Genomic DNA, 18,024 nt, shown 5'->3' on the forward strand with positions numbered 1-18,024 from the left:
AGGGAACTTTGTGATCTAAAAAGTCCAAATGAGTCACCATCGTCGTTGTTTAGATCCAGCTGTGTGTGCGTATGCATGCATGCATATTTTTTGCGGCTCCCTGCGTTTGTATGTGCGTGCCTGTGTGTGCGCTGGGGCCCACCTGCAAGCAGATGGCTAGGTTGACCCTGGATCCAAACGCTGTGCTGACAGCGCGGGGGGAGAGGCCCAGGTCTTTAAACAGCTTGGAGAAGGACTGGGTCAGGGCCAGCCGGGGACGCTCTTCTGCTATCACCACACAGCTCCTCACACAGGACAGGTTCATACCCCGCGCCTGCAGACACACAGGTTAATAATACACACAGGTTAATAATACACACAGGTTAATAATACACACAGGACAGGTTCATACCCCGCGCCTGCAGACACACAGGTTAATAATACACACAGGTTAATAATACACACAGGTTAATAATACACACAGGACAGGTTCATACCCCGCGCCTGCAGACACACAGGTTAATAATACACACAGGTTAATAATACACACAGGTTAATAATACACACAGGACAGGTTCATACCCCGCGCCTGCAGACACACAGGTTAATAATACACACAGGTTAATAATACACACAGGTTAATAATACACACAGGACAGGTTCATACCCCGCGCCTGCAGACACACAGGTTAATAATACACACAGGTTAATAATACACACAGGTTAATAATACACACAGGACAGGTTCATACCCCGCGCCTGCAGACACACAGGTTAATAATACACACAGGTTAATAATACACACAGGTTAATAATACACACAGGACAGGTTCATACCCCGCGCCTGCAGACACACAGGTTAATAATACACACAGGTTAATAATACACACAGGTTAATAATACACACAGGACAGGTTCATACCCCGCGCCTGCAGACACACAGGTTAATAATACACACAGGTTAATAATACACACAGGTTAATAATACACACAGGTTAATAATACACACAGGACAGGTTCATACCCCGCGCCTGCAGACACACAGGTTAATAATACACACAGGTTAATAATACACACAGGTTAATAAACACACAGGACAGGTTCATACCCCGCGCCTGCAGACACACAGGTTAATAATACACACAGGTTAATAATACACACAGGTTAATAATACACACAGGTTAATAATACACACAGGTTAATAATACACACAGGTTAATAATACACACAGGACAGGTTCATACCCCGCGCCTGCAGACACACAGGTTAATAATACACACAGGTTAATAATACACACAGGTTAATAATACACACAGGTTAATAATACACACAGGACAGGTTCATACCCCGCGCCTGCAGACAAACAGGTTAATAATACACACAGGTTAATAATACACACAGGTTAATAATACACACAGGTTAATAATACACACAGGTTAATAATACACACAGGACAGGTTCATACCCCGCGCCTGCAGACAAACAGGTTAATAATACACACAGGTTAATAATACACACAGGTTAATAATACACACAGGACAGGTTCATACCCCGCGCCTGCAGACACACAGGTTAATAATACACACAGGTTAATAATACACACAGGTTAATAATACACACAGGTTAATAATACACACAGGGTGGAGACTCCTAGACACTTCCCACCAGCCTCTTCTGGTGTGTGTACAGGATACAGTTGACAGATTTTAGATTCTGGAACCAACACATATCTAGCCATTGGTTAGACTGTGTGTGTGTGTGTGTGTGTGTGTGTGTGTGTGTGTGTGTGTGTGTGTGTGTGTGTGTGTGTGTGTGTGTGTGTTCCTCACCTTGAGAGAGTCAGTCTGTGTGCCCAGGCCCTTGGTGCAGAGCTCCATGACAGAGTAGGAACAGAAGGTGTCTCTGATCTTGTACTGGCTCAGGGTGCTCAGCCACAGAGGTAAGGACAGCTCCAACTCCATAGGAGGGATCAGGATGGACTGGTGACCCGAGTACACACTACACACAATATTGGAACTTTCTCTAGTCAATACACAACGTAAAAAGCTGCTGTCACTTTTCTGCTCAATAGAGATCAGCCGCAGTGTCAACAACACTAGATCATAGAGCGACATAGAAGCGGCATAAGGATTATACAAAATGTAGGTGAAATCATGGCAGCCCAGCCATGTCTCTTACCTGGAGAGGCACCACTGTACGAAGCCCAGGCCGCAGTAGGGGTCCAGACAGATGGCTATTTGGCGTGAGGAGTAGAGCTCACACTGCAGCTTGATGGAGCGACACAGTGTACTGACCGCCGAGTGGGACATCTGACACACACACCCACAGACAGACAGACAGACAGACAGACAGACAGACAGACAGACAGACAGACAGACAGACAGACAGACAGACGAGAGAGAAACCAGAGACAAGAGAGAAACCAGAGAGAGAGAAACCAGAGAGAGAGAAAGAGACAGAAACAAGACGAGAGAGAGAGAAACCAGAGAGAGAGAGAAAGAGACAGAAACAAGACGAGAGAGAGAGAAACCAGAGAGAGAGAAAGAGACAGAAACAAGACGAGAGAGAGAGAAACCAGAGAGAGAGAGAAAGAGACAGAGATAAACAAGACGAGAGAGAGAGAAACCAGAGAGAGAGAGAGAAAGAGACAGAAACAAGACGAGAGAGAGAGAAACCAGAGAGAGAGAGAAAGAGACAGAAACAAGACGAGAGAGAGAGAAACCAGAGAGAGAGAGAAAGAGACAGAAACAAGACGAGAGAGAGAGAAACCAGAGAGAGAGAGAAAGAGACAGAAACAAGACGAGAGAGAGAGACCAGAGAGAGAGAGAAAGAGACAGAAACAAGACGAGAGAGAGAGAAACCAGAGAGAGAGAGAAAGAGACAGAAACAAGACGAGAGAGAGAGAAACCAGAGAGAGAGAGAAAGAGAGAGATACAGACGAGAGAGAGAAACCAGAGAGAGAGAGAAAGAGACAGAAACAAGACGAGAGAGAGAGAAACCAGAGAGAGAGAGAAAGAGACAGAAACAAGACGAGAGAGAGAGAAACCAGAGAGAGAGAGAAAGAGACAGAAACAAGACGAGAGAGAGAAACCAGAGAGAGAGAGAAAGAGACAGAAACAAGACGAGAGAGAGAGAAACCAGAGAGAGAGAGAAAGAGACAGAAACAAGACGAGAGAGAGAGAAACCAGAGAGAGAGAGAAAGAGACAGAAACAAGACGAGAGAGAGAGAGAAACCAGAGAGAAAGAGACAGAGATAAACAAGACGAGAGAGAGAGAAACCAGAGAGAGAGAGAGAAAGAGACAGAAACAAGACGAGAGAGAGAGAAACCAGAGAGAGAGAGAAAGAGACAGAAACAAGACGAGAGAGAGAGAAACCAGAGAGAGAGAGAAAGAGACAGAAACAAGACGAGAGAGAGAGAAACCAGAGAGAGAGAGAAAGAGACAGAAACAAGACGAGAGAGAGAGAAACCAGAGAGAGAGAGAAAGAGACAGAAACAAGACGAGAGAGAGAGAAACCAGAGAGAGAGAGAAAGAGACAGAAACAAGACGAGAGAGAGAGAAACCAGAGAGAGAGAGAAAGAGAGAGATAAACAAGACGAGAGAGAGAGAGAAACCAGAGAGAGAGAGAAAGAGACAGAAACAAGACGAGAGAGAGAGAAACCAGAGAGAGAGAGAAAGAGAGAGATAAACAAGACGAGAGAGAGAGAAACCAGAGAGAGAGAGAAAGAGACAGAGATAAACAAGACGAGAGAGAGAGAAACCAGAGAGAGAGAGAGAGAAAGAGACAGAGATAAACAAGACGAGAGAGAGAGAAACCAGAGAGAGAGAGAGAGAAAGAGACAGAAACAAGACGAGAGAGAGAGAAACCAGAGAGAGAGAGAAAGAGACAGAAACAAGACGAGAGAGAGAGAAACCAGAGAGAGAGAGAAAGAGACAGAAACAAGACGAGAGAGAGAGAAACCAGAGAGAGAGAAAGAGACAGAAACAAGACGAGAGAGAGAGAAACCAGAGAGAGAGAGAAAGAGACAGAAACAAGACGAGAGAGAGAGAAACCAGAGAGAGAGAGAAAGAGACAGAAACAAGACGAGAGAGAGAGAAACCAGAGACAGAGAGAAAGAGACAGAGATAAACAAGACGAGAGAGAGAGAGAAACCAGAGAGAGAGAGAAAGAGACAGAGATAAACAAGACGAGAGAGAGAGAAACCAGAGAGAGAGAGAAAGAGACAGAAACAAGACGAGAGAGAGAGAAACCAGAGAGAAAGAGACAGAGACAGAAACAAGACGAGAGAGAGAGAAACCAGAGAGAGAGAGAAAGAGACAGAAACAAGACGAGAGAGAGAGAAACCAGAGAGAGAGAGAAAGAGAGAGATAAACAAGACGAGAGAGAGAGAAACCAGAGAGAGAGAGAAAGAGACAGAAACAAGACGAGAGAGAGAGAAACCAGAGAGAGAGAGAAAGAGACAGAAACAAGACGAGAGAGAGAGAAACCAGAGAGAGAGAGAAAGAGACAGAAACAAGACGAGAGAGAGAGAAACCAGAGAGAGAGAGAAAGAGACAGAAACAAGACGAGAGAGAGAGAGAAACCAGAGAGAGAGAGAAAGAGAGAGAAACAAGACGAGAGAGAGAGAAACCAGAGAGAGAGAGAAAGAGACAGAAACAAGACGAGAGAGAGAGAAACCAGAGAGAGAGAGAAACCAGAGAGAAAGAGACAGAGATAAACAAGACGAGAGAGAGAGAGAAACCAGAGAGAGAGAGAAAGAGACAGAGATAAACAAGACGAGAGAGAGAGAAACCAGAGAGAGAGAGAAAGAGACAGAAACAAGACGAGAGAGAGAGAAACCAGAGAGAGAGAGAGACAGAGACAGAAACAAGACGAGAGAGAGAGAAACCAGAGAGAGAGAGAAAGAGACAGAAACAAGACGAGAGAGAGAGAAACCAGAGAGAGAGAGAAAGAGACAGAAACAAGACGAGAGAGAGAGAAACCAGAGAGAGAGAGAAAGAGAGAGATAAACAAGACGAGAGAGAGAGAAACCAGAGAGAGAGAGAAAGAGACAGAAACAAGACGAGAGAGAGAGAAACCAGAGAGAGAGAGAAAGAGACAGAAACAAGACGAGAGAGAGAGAAACCAGAGAGAGAGAGAAAGAGACAGAAACAAGACGAGAGAGAGAGAAACCAGAGAGAGAGAGAAAGAGAGAGATAAACAAGACGAGAGAGAGAGAAACCAGAGAGAGAGAGAAAGAGACAGAAACAAGACGAGAGAGAGAGAAACCAGAGAGAGAGAGAAAGAGACAGAAACAAGACGAGAGAGAGAGAAACCAGAGAGAGAGAGAAAGAGACAGAAACAAGACGAGAGAGAGAGAAACCAGAGAGAGAGAGAAAGAGACAGAAACAAGACGAGAGAGAGAGAAACCAGAGAGAGAGAGAAAGAGACGAGATAAACAAGACGAGAGAGAGAGAAACCAGAGAGAGAGAGAAAGAGACAGAAACAAGACGAGAGAGAGAGAAACCAGAGAGAGAGAGAAAGAGACAGAAACAAGACGAGAGAGAGAAACCAGAGAGAGAGAGAAAGAGAGAGATAAACAAGACGAGAGAGAGAGAAACCAGAGAGAGAGAGAAAGAGACAGAAACAAGACGAGAGAGAGAGAAACCAGAGAGAGAGAGAAAGAGACAGAAACAAGACGAGAGAGAGAGAAACCAGAGAGAGAGAGAAAGAGACAGAAACAAGACGAGAGAGAGAGAAACCAGAGAGAGAGAGAAAGAGAGAGAAACAAGACGAGAGAGAGAGAAACCAGAGAGAGAGAGAAAGAGACAGAAACAAGACGAGAGAGAGAGAAACCAGAGAGAGAGAGAAAGAGACAGAAACAAGACAAGAGAGAGAGAAACCAGAGAGAGAGAGAAAGAGACAGAAACAAGACGAGAGAGAGAGAAACCAGAGAGAGAGAGAAAGAGACAGAAACAAGACGAGAGAGAGAGAAACCAGAGAGAGAGAGAAAGAGACAGAAACAAGACGAGAGAGAGAGAAACCAGAGAGAGAGAGAAAGAGACAGAAACAAGACGAGAGAGAGAGAAACCAGAGAGAGAGAGAAAGGAGAGAGAAAAAAAGATGCCTTTTAATATGCAAAAAAATGGCTGTGTGATCATTTCTCCTGAGATGGACTTAGTATCTAGGTGTGTACATACTACAGTAGTGCCCTTACCTTGACCCCGGTCAGCATTCCTGTGGTGGACACACTGAAGTCCAGGTAGGCCAGCATCTCTGCTGTGGGGGGCTTGTAGAGCTGGGGGGGCCGCCTCCTGGGGAGGTCGTCTAGAAAGGACACACAGAGAAGGCAAACAGTCCATCAGAAGGCACATCTCCAATGTATTCATTACACATGAAAGTGACACCCTATGTGGTTCTGGTCCCTGTAGTGTACACTACCCTACATGGCTCTGGTCCCTGTAGTGTACACTACCCTATGTGGTTCTGGTCCCTGTAGTGTACACTACCCTATGTGGCTCTGGTCCCTGTATAGTGTACACTACCCTACATGGCTCTGGTCCCTGTAGTGTACACTACCCTACATGGCTCTGGTCCCTGTAGTGTACACTACCCTATGTGGTTCTGGTCCCTGTAGTGTACACTACCCTATGTGGTTCTGGTCCCTGTAGTGTACACTACCCTACATGGTTCTGGTCCCTGTAGTGTACACTACCCTACATGGCTCTGGTCCCTGTAGTGTACACTACCCTATGTGGCTCTGGTCCCTGTATAGTGTACACTACCCTACATGGCTCTGGTCCCTGTAGTGTACACTACCCTACATGGCTCTGGTCCCTGTAGTGTACACTACCCTACATGGCTCTGGTCCCTGTAGTGTACACTACCCTACATGGCTCTGGTCCCTGTAGTGTACACTACCCTATGTGGTTCTGGTCCCTGTAGTGTACACTACCCTATGTGGTTCTGGTCCCTGTAGTGTACACTACCCTATGTGGTTCTGGTCCCTGTAGTGTACACTACCCTATGTGGTTCTGGTCCCTGTAGTGTACACTACCCTATGTGGTTCTGGTCCCTGTAGTGTACACTACCCTACGTGGCTCTGGTCCCTGTAGTGTACACTACCCTACATGGCTCTGGTCCCTGTATAGTGTACACTACCCTACATGGCTCTGGTCCCTGTATAGTGTACACTACCCTACGTGGCTCTGGTCCCTGTATAGTGTACACTACCCTACATGGCTCTGGTCCCTGTATAGTGTACACTACCCTACATGGCTCTGGTCCCTGTAGTGTACACTACCCTATGTGGTTCTGGTCCCTGTATAGTGTACACTACCCTACATGGCTCTGGTCCCTGTATAGTGTACACTACCCTATGTGGCTCTGGTCCCTGTATAGTGTACACTACCCTATGTGGCTCTGGTCCCTGTATAGTGTACACTACCCTACGTGGCTCTGGTCCCTGTATAGTGTACACTACCCTATGTGGCTCTGGTCCCTGTATAGTGTACACTACCCTACATGGCTCTGGTCCCTGTATAGTGTACACTACCCTACATCGCTCTGGTCCCTGTATAGTGTACACTACCCTATGTGGCTCTGGTCCCTGTATAGTGTACACTACCCTACGTGGCTCTGGTCCCTGCATAGTGTACACTACCCTATGTGGCTCTGGTCCCTGTATAGTGTACACTACCCTACATGGCTCTGGTCCCTGTATAGTGTACACTACCCTACATGGCTCTGGTCCCTGTATAGTGTACACTACCCTACATGGCTCTGGTCCCTGTATAGTGTACACTACCCTATGTGGCTCTGGTCCCTGTATAGTGTACACTACCCTACATGGCTCTGGTCCCTGTATAGTGTACACTACCCTACATGGCTCTGGTCCCTGTATAGTGTACACTACCCTAAGTGGCTCTGGTCCCTGTATAGTGTACACTACCCTACGTGGTTCTGGTCCTAAGTAGTCCACTATCATGTGAAAATCGTGTGTCTTGGGAGTCATTTGGGATTTGCCGCAGTACCTGTGTCTATGATAGTGGGCCAGGTCTTGATGTTGACGCTGGCAGCAGCCTCTCTGGACCGGAGGATCCTCATAAGGGGCTGGGTGGTTAGGATACAGGCAGCTTTACTCACCTGCAACACACACAGACAGACAGAAATTAGATTTTTTCTCCCCCCAAGATCATTTCAGCAGTTACTAAAGTTTTCATACTACAAATATAAGTTTGTATATATTGAGGCATAACATCTTTCATAAAGCGGTTATGTGAAAACATGTTGGTGGCTGTAGTTGACTCACGTCGATGATCATGCGGACGGTGGGCAGGGTAGCAGCCAGGTTCTGGGGGTGAGGGGGCCGCACTGTTACAGGGATCAACCCCGCATACAGACAGCCATAGAACGCAGCTATCAGATCAATGCCTGGGGAGGGAGGGAGGGAGGGAGGGAGGGAGGGAGGGAGGGAGGGAGGGAGGGAGGGAGGGAGGGAGGGAGGGAGGGAGGGAGGGAGGGAGGGAGGGAGAGAGGGAGAGAGGGAGGGAGTGTTAACAATAGCATTTAACTGACTATTCTAAGGCAGAGATTGTATAGGTGAGGATGGACAGTATTAGCAGCCTCGTGTGAAGTGTGTGTGTAGGTCATTCAACCCACCAGGGGGGTATAGCAGCACTACGTTGTCCCCAGTGTTGAGGCCTCCTCTCTCCATCAGGGCTGAGGTTATCTTCTCTGCTCTCTTGTGCAGCTGAAGACAAGTGGCTGTGCACACTGCTGCCCCCTGGAGGACGGAGGTGGTAAGAGACACTGCAATATACAGGAAAGCCTAGCAAGTGTGACCAACCAGGGTTCGAACCTGGGTCCTCTGCACACCACAAGACTGTATTAGCCCACTCAGCTAAAGCCTAGGCCAGAGGGGAGCTAACACAACCTCCACACTCATATTTTAAAACGTATAAGAGCATAAGAAATGGGAGTAAAAATGGGAACATCTAAAGAGAGGTGTGACCATCCTACCTTAGCGTTGAGCAGCACATACAGGACGTGGTCAGGGTCACTCTGGGCTCTCCACTGTAGCGCTTCAGACAGGAACTGGTGCTGAAAGAGGGGAGAGTGTGGGTCAGGACTCTGAACTGGTGCTGAAAGAGGGGAGAGTGTGGGTCAGGACTCTGAACTGGTGCTGAAAGAGGGGAGAGTGAGGGTCAGGACTCTGAACTGGTGCTGAAAGAGGGGAGAGTGAGGGTCAGGACTCTGAACTGGTGCTGAAAGAGGGGAGAGTGTGGGTCAGGACTCTGAACTGGTGCTGAAAGAGGGGAGAGTGTGGGTCAGGACTCTGAACTGGTGCTGAAAGAGGGGAGAGTGAGGGTCAGGAATCTGAACTGGTGCTGAAAGAGGGGAGAGTGTGGGTCAGGACTGAACTGGTGCTGAAAGAGGGGAGAGTGTGGGTCAGGACTCTGAACTGGTGCTGAATGAGGGGAGAGTGTGGGTCAGGACTGAACTGGTGCTGAAAGAGGAGAGAGTGTGGGTCAGGACTCTGAACTGGTGCTGAAAGAGGGGAGAGTGTGGGTCAGGACTGAACTGGTGCTGAAAGAGGGGAGAGTGTGGGTCAGGACTGAACTGGTGCTGAAAGAGGGGAGAGTGAGGGTCAGGACTGAACTGGTGCTGAAAGTGGAGAGAGTGTGGGTCAGGACTCTGAACTGGTGCTGAAAGAGGGGAGAGTGTGGGTCAGGACTGAACTGGTGCTGAAAGAGGGGAGAGTGTGGGTCAGGACTCTGAACTGGTGCTGAAAGAGGGGAAAGTGTGGGTCAGGACTCTGAACTGGTGCTGAAAGAGGGGAGAGTGTGGGTCAGGATTCTGAACTGGTGCTGAATGAGGAGAGAGTGTGGGTCAGGACTCTGAACTAGTGCTGAATGAGGAGAGAGTGTGGGTCAGGACTCTGAACTGGTGCTGAAAGAGGGGAGAGTGTGGGTCAGGACTCTGAACTGGTGCTGAATGAGGGAGCCACCAATAAGGGGAGAAGAGAACCAGAGACTAATGGACAGAAACAGGACGGTTGTGGAAGGAGTACAATAGCAGGCTTTAAGCACAGTAAACACACACACACACACACACACACACACACACACACACACACACACACACACACACACACACACACACACACACACACACACACACACACACACACACACACACACACACGTATAGTGAGGTTCTGTGTGCTTCGCTGTGTGACTGCACAGCCAGTTCCCTCATTCAACAGGTACACACCATTGATCTGCTCACGGTTACAGGGGTACACACCATTGATCTGCTCACGGTTACAGGGGTACACACCATTGATCTGCTCACGGTTACAGGGGTACACACCATTGATCTGCTCACAGTTACAGTGATGCAGACATAATACACAGTCACTGTCAAGCAGCACATCTGACAGAAGCAGCCTTACTGGGGCAGGTATGTCTGCTAAACTCTTACCATCATGGTGGGCCACATACAGAGCTACATCACCAGAGAGAAAGTAGAGACAGAACAAAGCTTCTGTTATACGTTTGTCATTAGGACTACGGTAAATAAGAAGTAGAGACAGAACAAAGCTTCTGTTATACGTTTGTCATTAGGACTACGGTAAATAAGAAGTAGAGACAGAACAAAGCTTCTGTTATACGTTTGTCATTAGGACTACGGTAAATAAGAAGTAGAGACAGAACAAAGCTTCTGTTATACGTTTGTCATTAGGACTACGGTAAATAAGAAGTAGAGACAGAACAAAGCTTCTGTTATACGTTTGTCATTAGGACTACGGTAAATAAGAAGTAGAGACAGAACAAAGCTTCTGTTATACGTTTGTCATTAGGACTACGGTAAATAAGAAGTAGAGACAGAACAAAGCTTCTGTTATACGTTTGTCATTAGGACTACGGTAAATAAGAAGTAGAGACAGAACAAAGCTTCTGTTATACGTTTGTCATTAGGACTACGGTAAATAAGAAGTAGAGACAGAACAAAGCTTCTGTTATACGTTTGTCATTAGGACTACGGTAAATAAGAAGTAGAGACAGAACAAAGCTTCTGTTATACGTTTGTCATTAGGACTACGGTAAATAAGAAGTAGAGACAGAACAAAGCTTCTGTTATACGTTTGTCATTAGGACTACGGTAAATAAGAAGTAGAGACAGAACAAAGCTTCTGTTATACGTTTGTCATTAGGACTACGGTAAATAAGAAGTAGAGACAGAACAAAGCTTCTGTTATACGTTTGTCATTAGGACTACGGTAAATAAGAAGTAGAGACAGAACAAAGCTTCTGTTATACGTTTGTCATTAGGACTACGGTAAATAAGAAGTAGAGACAGAACAAAGCTTCTGTTATACGTTTGTCATTAGGACTACGGTAAATAAGAAGTAGAGACAGAACAAAGCTTCTGTTATACGTTTGTCATTAGGACTACGGTAAATAAGAAGTAGAGACAGAACAAAGCTTCTGTTATACGTTTGTCATTAGGACTACGGTAAATAAGAAGTAGAGACAGAACAAAGCTTCTGTTATACGTTTGTCATTAGGACTACGGTAAATAAGAAGTAGAGACAGAACAAAGCTTCTGTTATACGTTTGTCATTAGGACTACGGTAAATAAGAAGTAGAGACAGAACAAAGCTTCTGTTATACGTTTGTCATTAGGACTACGGTAAATAAGAAGTAGAGACAGAACAAAGCTTCTGTTATACGTTTGTCATTAGGACTACGGTAAATAAGAAGTAGAGACAGAACAAAGCTTCTGTTATACGTTTGTCATTAGGACTACGGTAAATAAGAAGTAGAGACAGAACAAAGCTTCTGTTATACGTTTGTCATTAGGACTACGGTAAATAAGAAGTAGAGACAGAACAAAGCTTCTGTTATACGTTTGTCATTAGGACTACGGTAAATAAGAAGTAGAGACAGAACAAAGCTTCTGTTATACGTTTGTCATTAGGACTACGGTAAATAAGAAGTAGAGACAGAACAAAGCTTCTGTTATACGTTTGTCATTAGGACTACGGTAAATAAGAAGTAGAGACAGAACAAAGCTTCTGTTATACGTTTGTCATTAGGACTACGGTAAATAAGAAGTAGAGACAGAACAAAGCTTCTGTTATACGTTTGTCATTAGGACTACGGTAAATAAGAAGTAGAGACAGAACAAAGCTTCTGTTATACGTTTGTCATTAGGACTACGGTAAATAAGAAGTAGAGACAGAACAAAGCTTCTGTTATACGTTTGTCATTAGGACTACGGTAAATAAGAAGTAGAGACAGAACAAAGCTTCTGTTATACGTTTGTCATTAGGACTACGGTAAATAAGAAGTAGAGACAGAACAAAGCTTCTGTTATACGTTTGTCATTAGGACTACGGTAAATAAGAAGTAGAGACAGAACAAAGCTTCTGTTATACGTTTGTCATTAGGACTACGGTAAATAAGAAGTAGAGACAGAACAAAGCTTCTGTTATACGTTTGTCATTAGGACTACGGTAAATAAGAAGTAGAGACAGAACAAAGCTTCTGTTATACGTTTGTCATTAGGACTACGGTAAATAAGAAGTAGAGACAGAACAAAGCTTCTGTTATACGTTTGTCATTAGGACTACGGTAAATAAGAAGTAGAGACAGAACAAAGCTTCTGTTATACGTTTGTCATTAGGACTACGGTAAATAAGAAGTAGAGACAGAACAAAGCTTCTGTTATACGTTTGTCATTAGGACTACGGTAAATAAGAAGTAGAGACAGAACAAAGCTTCTGTTATACGTTTGTCATTAGGACTACGGTAAATAAGAAGTAGAGACAGAACAAAGCTTCTGTTATACGTTTGTCATTAGGACTACGGTAAATAAGAAGTAGAGACAGAACAAAGCTTCTGTTATACGTTTGTCATTAGGACTACGGTAAATAAGAAGTAGAGACAGAACAAAGCTTCTGTTATACGTTTGTCATTAGGACTACGGTAAATAAGAAGTAGAGACAGAACAAAGCTTCTGTTATACGTTTGTCATTAGGACTACGGTAAATAAGAAGTAGAGACAGAACAAAGCTTCTGTTATACGTTTGTCATTAGGACTACGGTAAATAAGAAGTAGAGACAGAACAAAGCTTCTGTTATACGTTTGTCATTAGGACTACGGTAAATAAGAAGTAGAGACAGAACAAAGCTTCTGTTATACGTTTGTCATTAGGACTACGGTAAATAAGAAGTAGAGACAGAACAAAGCTTCTGTTATACGTTTGTCATTAGGACTACGGTAAATAAGAAGTAGAGACAGAACAAAGCTTCTGTTATACGTTTGTCATTAGGACTACGGTAAATAAGAAGTAGAGACAGAACAAAGCTTCTGTTATACGTTTGTCATTAGGACTACGGTAAATAAGAAGTAGAGACAGAACAAAGCTTCTGTTATACGTTTGTCATTAGGACTACGGTAAATAAGAAGTAGAGACAGAACAAAGCTTCTGTTATACGTTTGTCATTAGGACTACGGTAAATAAGAAGTAGAGACAGAACAAAGCTTCTGTTATACGTTTGTCATTAGGACTACGGTAAATAAGAAGTAGAGACAGAACAAAGCTTCTGTTATACGTTTGTCATTAGGACTACGGTAAATAAGAAGTAGAGACAGAACAAAGCTTCTGTTATACGTTTGTCATTAGGACTACGGTAAATAAGAAGTAGAGACAGAACAAAGCTTCTGTTATACGTTTGTCATTAGGACTACGGTAAATAAGAAGTAGAGACAGAACAAAGCTTCTGTTATACGTTTGTCATTAGGACTACGGTAAATAAGAAGTAGAGACAGAACAAAGCTTCTGTTATACGTTTGTCATTAGGACTACGGTAAATAAGAAGTAGAGACAGAACAAAGCTTCTGTTATACGTTTGTCATTAGGACTACGGTAAATAAGAAGTAGAGACAGAACAAAGCTTCTGTTATACGTTTGTCATTAGGACTACGGTAAATAAGAAGTAGAGACAGAACAAAGCTTCTGTTATACGTTTGTCATTAGGACTACGGTAAATAAGAAGTAGAGACAGAACAAAGCTTCTGTTATACGTTTGTCATTAGGACTACGGTAAATAAGAAGTAGAGACAGAACAAAGCTTCTGTTATACGTTTGTCATTAGGACTACGGTAAATAAGAAGTAGAGACAGAACAAAGCTTCTGTTATACGTTTGTCATTAGGACTACGGTAAATAAGAAGTAGAGACAGAACAAAGCTTCTGTTATACGTTTGTCATTAGGACTACGGTAAATAAGAAGTAGAGACAGAACAAAGCTTCTGTTATACGTTTGTCATTAGGACTACGGTAAATAAGAAGTAGAGACAGAACAAAGCTTCTGTTATACGTTTGTCATTAGGACTACGGTAAATAAGATGGTGATTGTTGGTAAAAGCAGCTGTGCTCCATTCCTGGTGTTGGTGAGTATTGAAGACAGACCGTAGTGTTTGTTTTCACACTTTAGGGCCGACACCTTGCTGGCTCAGTGGGGTCTTACCTTCCTGACCAGACCCTCTTCCTCCACCACGCCCAGCTCTCTGCCTGCAGCCTGGGCCATCCTGTTTCCTGCTACCAGGTTACCAACCATGATGGAGGCCGGGCCCACTCCAACTATAGTACGGAGAGGAGAGGAGAGGAGGGTTAGAGGTACACACCTACTACAGTGTCAAGTGTCACTGTGTCAGAGATATAGACAATCATTACAGCCACACACACACCAATACCTGGTTGTTTCTGCCGTGGTTTGGGCAGGTTGGTAACACAGGTGTGCGGACAGAGGAGGATGTTACAGGGGTGCAGGTTCCCCTCTAGGAAGTTCTGTTTGGTCTCAGAGATGTGGATCCCACCCAGGGGGGTCTTGGGTAACGTGTTGGCTGGGACCAGGGCTAGGCAGTACAGACCCACCTGGTGGATACTGTCTATAGCCTATAGAGGAAAACACATGATATACTGTTTATGTGATTCCAGTACTGTTTGCACTGTTGTTAGGTGTGCTACCTATAACAGGGTAACGTGTTGGCTGGGACCAGGGCTAGGCAGTACAGACCCACCTGGTGGATACTGTCTATAGCCTATAGAGGAAAACACATGATATACTGTTTATGTGATTCCAGTACTGTTTGCACTGTTGTTAGGTGTGCTACCTATAACAGGGTAACGTGTTGGCTGGGACCAGGGCTAGGCAGTACAGACCCACCTGGTGGATACTGTCTATAGCCTATAGAGGAAAACACATGATATACTGTTTATGTGATTCCAGTACTGTTTGCACTGTTGTTAGGTGTGCTACCTATAACAGGGTAACGTGTTGGCTGGGACCAGGGCTAGGCAGTACAGACCCACCTGGTGGATACCATCTATAGCCTATAGTAGACAGAACACACGGCTTACTGTTAAATCGGCGGTGTAAAGTACTTAAGTAAAAATACTTTAAAGTACTACTTAAGTAGTTTTTGGGGGCCTCTCTACTTTGACAACTTTTACTTTACTACATTCCTAAAGAAAATAATGTACTTTTTACTCCATACATTTTCCCTGACACCCAAAAGTACTTGTTACATTTTGACAGGAAAATGGTCCAATTCACACACTTATCAAGAGAACATCCCTGGTCATCCCTACTGCCTCTGATCTGGCAGACTCACTAAACACAAATGCTTTGTTTGTAAATGGTGTTTGAGTGTTGGAGTTTGCCCCCGGCTATCTGTCTGGTTTGATTAATATAAAGAATTTTAAATGGTTTATACTTGTACTTTTGATACTTAAGTATATTTTAGCATTCCATTTACTTTAGATACTTTAGTACATTTAAAATCAAATACTTTTACTGAAGTAGTATTTTACTGGGTGACTTTCACTTGAGTCATTTTCTATTATGGTATCTTTACTTTTACTCAAGTATGACAATTGAGTACTTTTCCCACCACTGCTGTTAATGTACTTCTACTACTAACTTAAAGCTCAATATGTAACTTTTTGGGCGACTCAACCAAATTCACATAGAAATGTGAGTCATAGATCTGACATTCTCATTGAAAGCCAGTCTAAGAAGCAGTAGATCTGTTATGTGCGCTATTTCTATGCTTCTGTTTTAAAGTTTCATTTTGGAGTTGTTTTTTTTTTACTTCAAAAAGCTGAAAATACAATATTTTTGGTAATAGAAAAGATATTTCACATCTGTTTATATGGTACAATGATTATCTACACTATACTAGCTTGTTTCGCCACATAAACTGAAATTAGGCAAACTATTAGTTTCCGCAACCAGGAAATGGCGAAGCGATTTCTGCATATTGCACCTTTAACCTAAAAAGTGCACACTGATAGATAACTAGAAAGAAACATATGGAGATTGATTATAAAGGTGTGGGGTGAGTTGGACAAGTGAAGATAAATGATAAATAGATGGAAGGATAGATAATACCAGGTACCTATAGTAGATATGAGACAATATGCATCTTCAGTAGTGAGATAGATATATTTATAGAGGAGAGAACACACACGCGCACACATAAAAACATGTACCTGTAGTACTCTGCTCATCCACTGGAAGCTGTCCTCTTCACTGGCGTCTGGTCTTTGTTCTGCTACAATCACTATCCTCTCATCATAGAACACGGTTACAGAGAACACGGCGATCCTACACCAGGGAGAGAGTCAGTCAGCAATAACACACACAGCCCACAATAACAACCCACTCTCACACCAGAGAACACCGTCACAGAGCACACAGTGATCCTACACCAGGGAGAGAGTCAGTCAGCAATAACACACACAGCCCACAATAACAACCTACTCTCACACCAGAGAACACCGTCACAGAGCACACAGTGATCCTACACCAGGGAGAGAGTCAGTCAGCAATAACACACACAGCCCACAATAACAACCCACTCTCACACCAGAGAACACCGTCACAGAGCACACAGTGATCCTACACCAGGGAGAGAGTCAGTCAGCAATAACACACACAGCCCACAATAACAACCTACTCTCACACCAGAGAACACCGTCACAGAGCACACAGTGATCCTACACCAGGGAGAGAGTCAGTCAGCAATAACACACACAGCCCACAATAACAACCTACTCTCACACCAGAGAACACCGTCACAGAGCACACAGTGATCCTACACCAGGGAGAGGGAGTGACAAGACAGCACGGCACACTCTCACGCTTTAACACCTCAGCAGAATGACTGTGGCACTCACCTGTTTTGACAGGCTCCACAGCCAAAGCACTCACACCTTACCAACTAGGCAAAACACACCATAAGGACTGCACTCCTGACACTCACCTCCCCCTGTAGACTGTTTTGACAGGCTCCACGGCCAGGGCTGTGGCCACCAAGTCATCAGCATTGTGTCGTCTACCACTGACCGTCAGGAGCCCTTCGTTCTTCCCCACTACAAACACCAGACTTCCCTGTGGAGTTAGGGAGGGGAATAGCAGGTCACAAAGCAATGTCACTATTTATTTTCATTTTCTAGACATCAACAGACACAGAGACACCAAAATTCTATTCTACATTGACATGTTTTGTTGATATAAAGTAGTTGTGCATAGCTATAGACTGAATAGGTTAGGTAGGGCCTAAAATGACTGTCTTTCTATCTTACCGGCCCTACGAAGCCCAGCAGGCCAGTCCTAGTGAAGGGGATGTCTCCTATCGGAGCTCCAGCCTGGTTCACAGGAATCACCTGCACAGAGACACACTTTCAGTTATGGAGGTTACGGCATAATATATTACATAATGATCATCCTTTCAACCAATCACAACAACACGTTTAACTGTCAACAACTCCTCAACTCAGGTTAGAGAGACCAGCGTTGCAAAGGGAGGGTATATTACTGGAAACTTTAAGTTTACCAGTAATATACCAGAATTAACTGGCCCTTATGGGTACTTCAGATTATCACAGGTGTCTAATTATCTCTGGTCCCCTCTCTTGTAAAATACATGAAATAATTAAATAAGATACTGAACAAAAATATAAACGCCACATGTAAAGTGCTGGTC

General features: G+C 44.3%; 1 protein-coding gene across 1 annotated transcript in view; it reads right to left on the bottom strand.

Moving 5' to 3' along the window:
- The window catches only part of LOC106572725 (disco-interacting protein 2 homolog B-A), a 141,165-nt gene that overhangs the window by 21,260 nt on the left and 101,881 nt on the right, over positions 1-18,024 (bottom strand). The window contains exons 19-31 of the mRNA XM_082962231.1: positions 17,624-17,704; positions 17,302-17,429; positions 16,529-16,643; positions 14,728-14,929; positions 14,502-14,614; positions 8,981-9,061; positions 8,621-8,744; positions 8,271-8,392; positions 7,993-8,104; positions 6,177-6,286; positions 2,158-2,288; positions 1,809-1,977; positions 143-313 (exon numbers count right to left, since the gene is read on the bottom strand). Of these exons, the coding sequence (XP_082818357.1) occupies positions 143-313; positions 1,809-1,977; positions 2,158-2,288; positions 6,177-6,286; positions 7,993-8,104; positions 8,271-8,392; positions 8,621-8,744; positions 8,981-9,061; positions 14,502-14,614; positions 14,728-14,929; positions 16,529-16,643; positions 17,302-17,429; positions 17,624-17,704 (1,659 nt within the window). The remainder of the gene's footprint in view (positions 1-142; positions 314-1,808; positions 1,978-2,157; positions 2,289-6,176; positions 6,287-7,992; positions 8,105-8,270; positions 8,393-8,620; positions 8,745-8,980; positions 9,062-14,501; positions 14,615-14,727; positions 14,930-16,528; positions 16,644-17,301; positions 17,430-17,623; positions 17,705-18,024) is intronic.

The sequence above is a fragment of the Salmo salar genome, chromosome 15 (genome assembly GCF_965601325.2).
Source record: "Salmo salar chromosome 15, fSalSal1, whole genome shotgun sequence".
In the NCBI taxonomy this organism is placed as follows: Eukaryota; Metazoa; Chordata; class Actinopteri; order Salmoniformes; family Salmonidae; genus Salmo; species Salmo salar.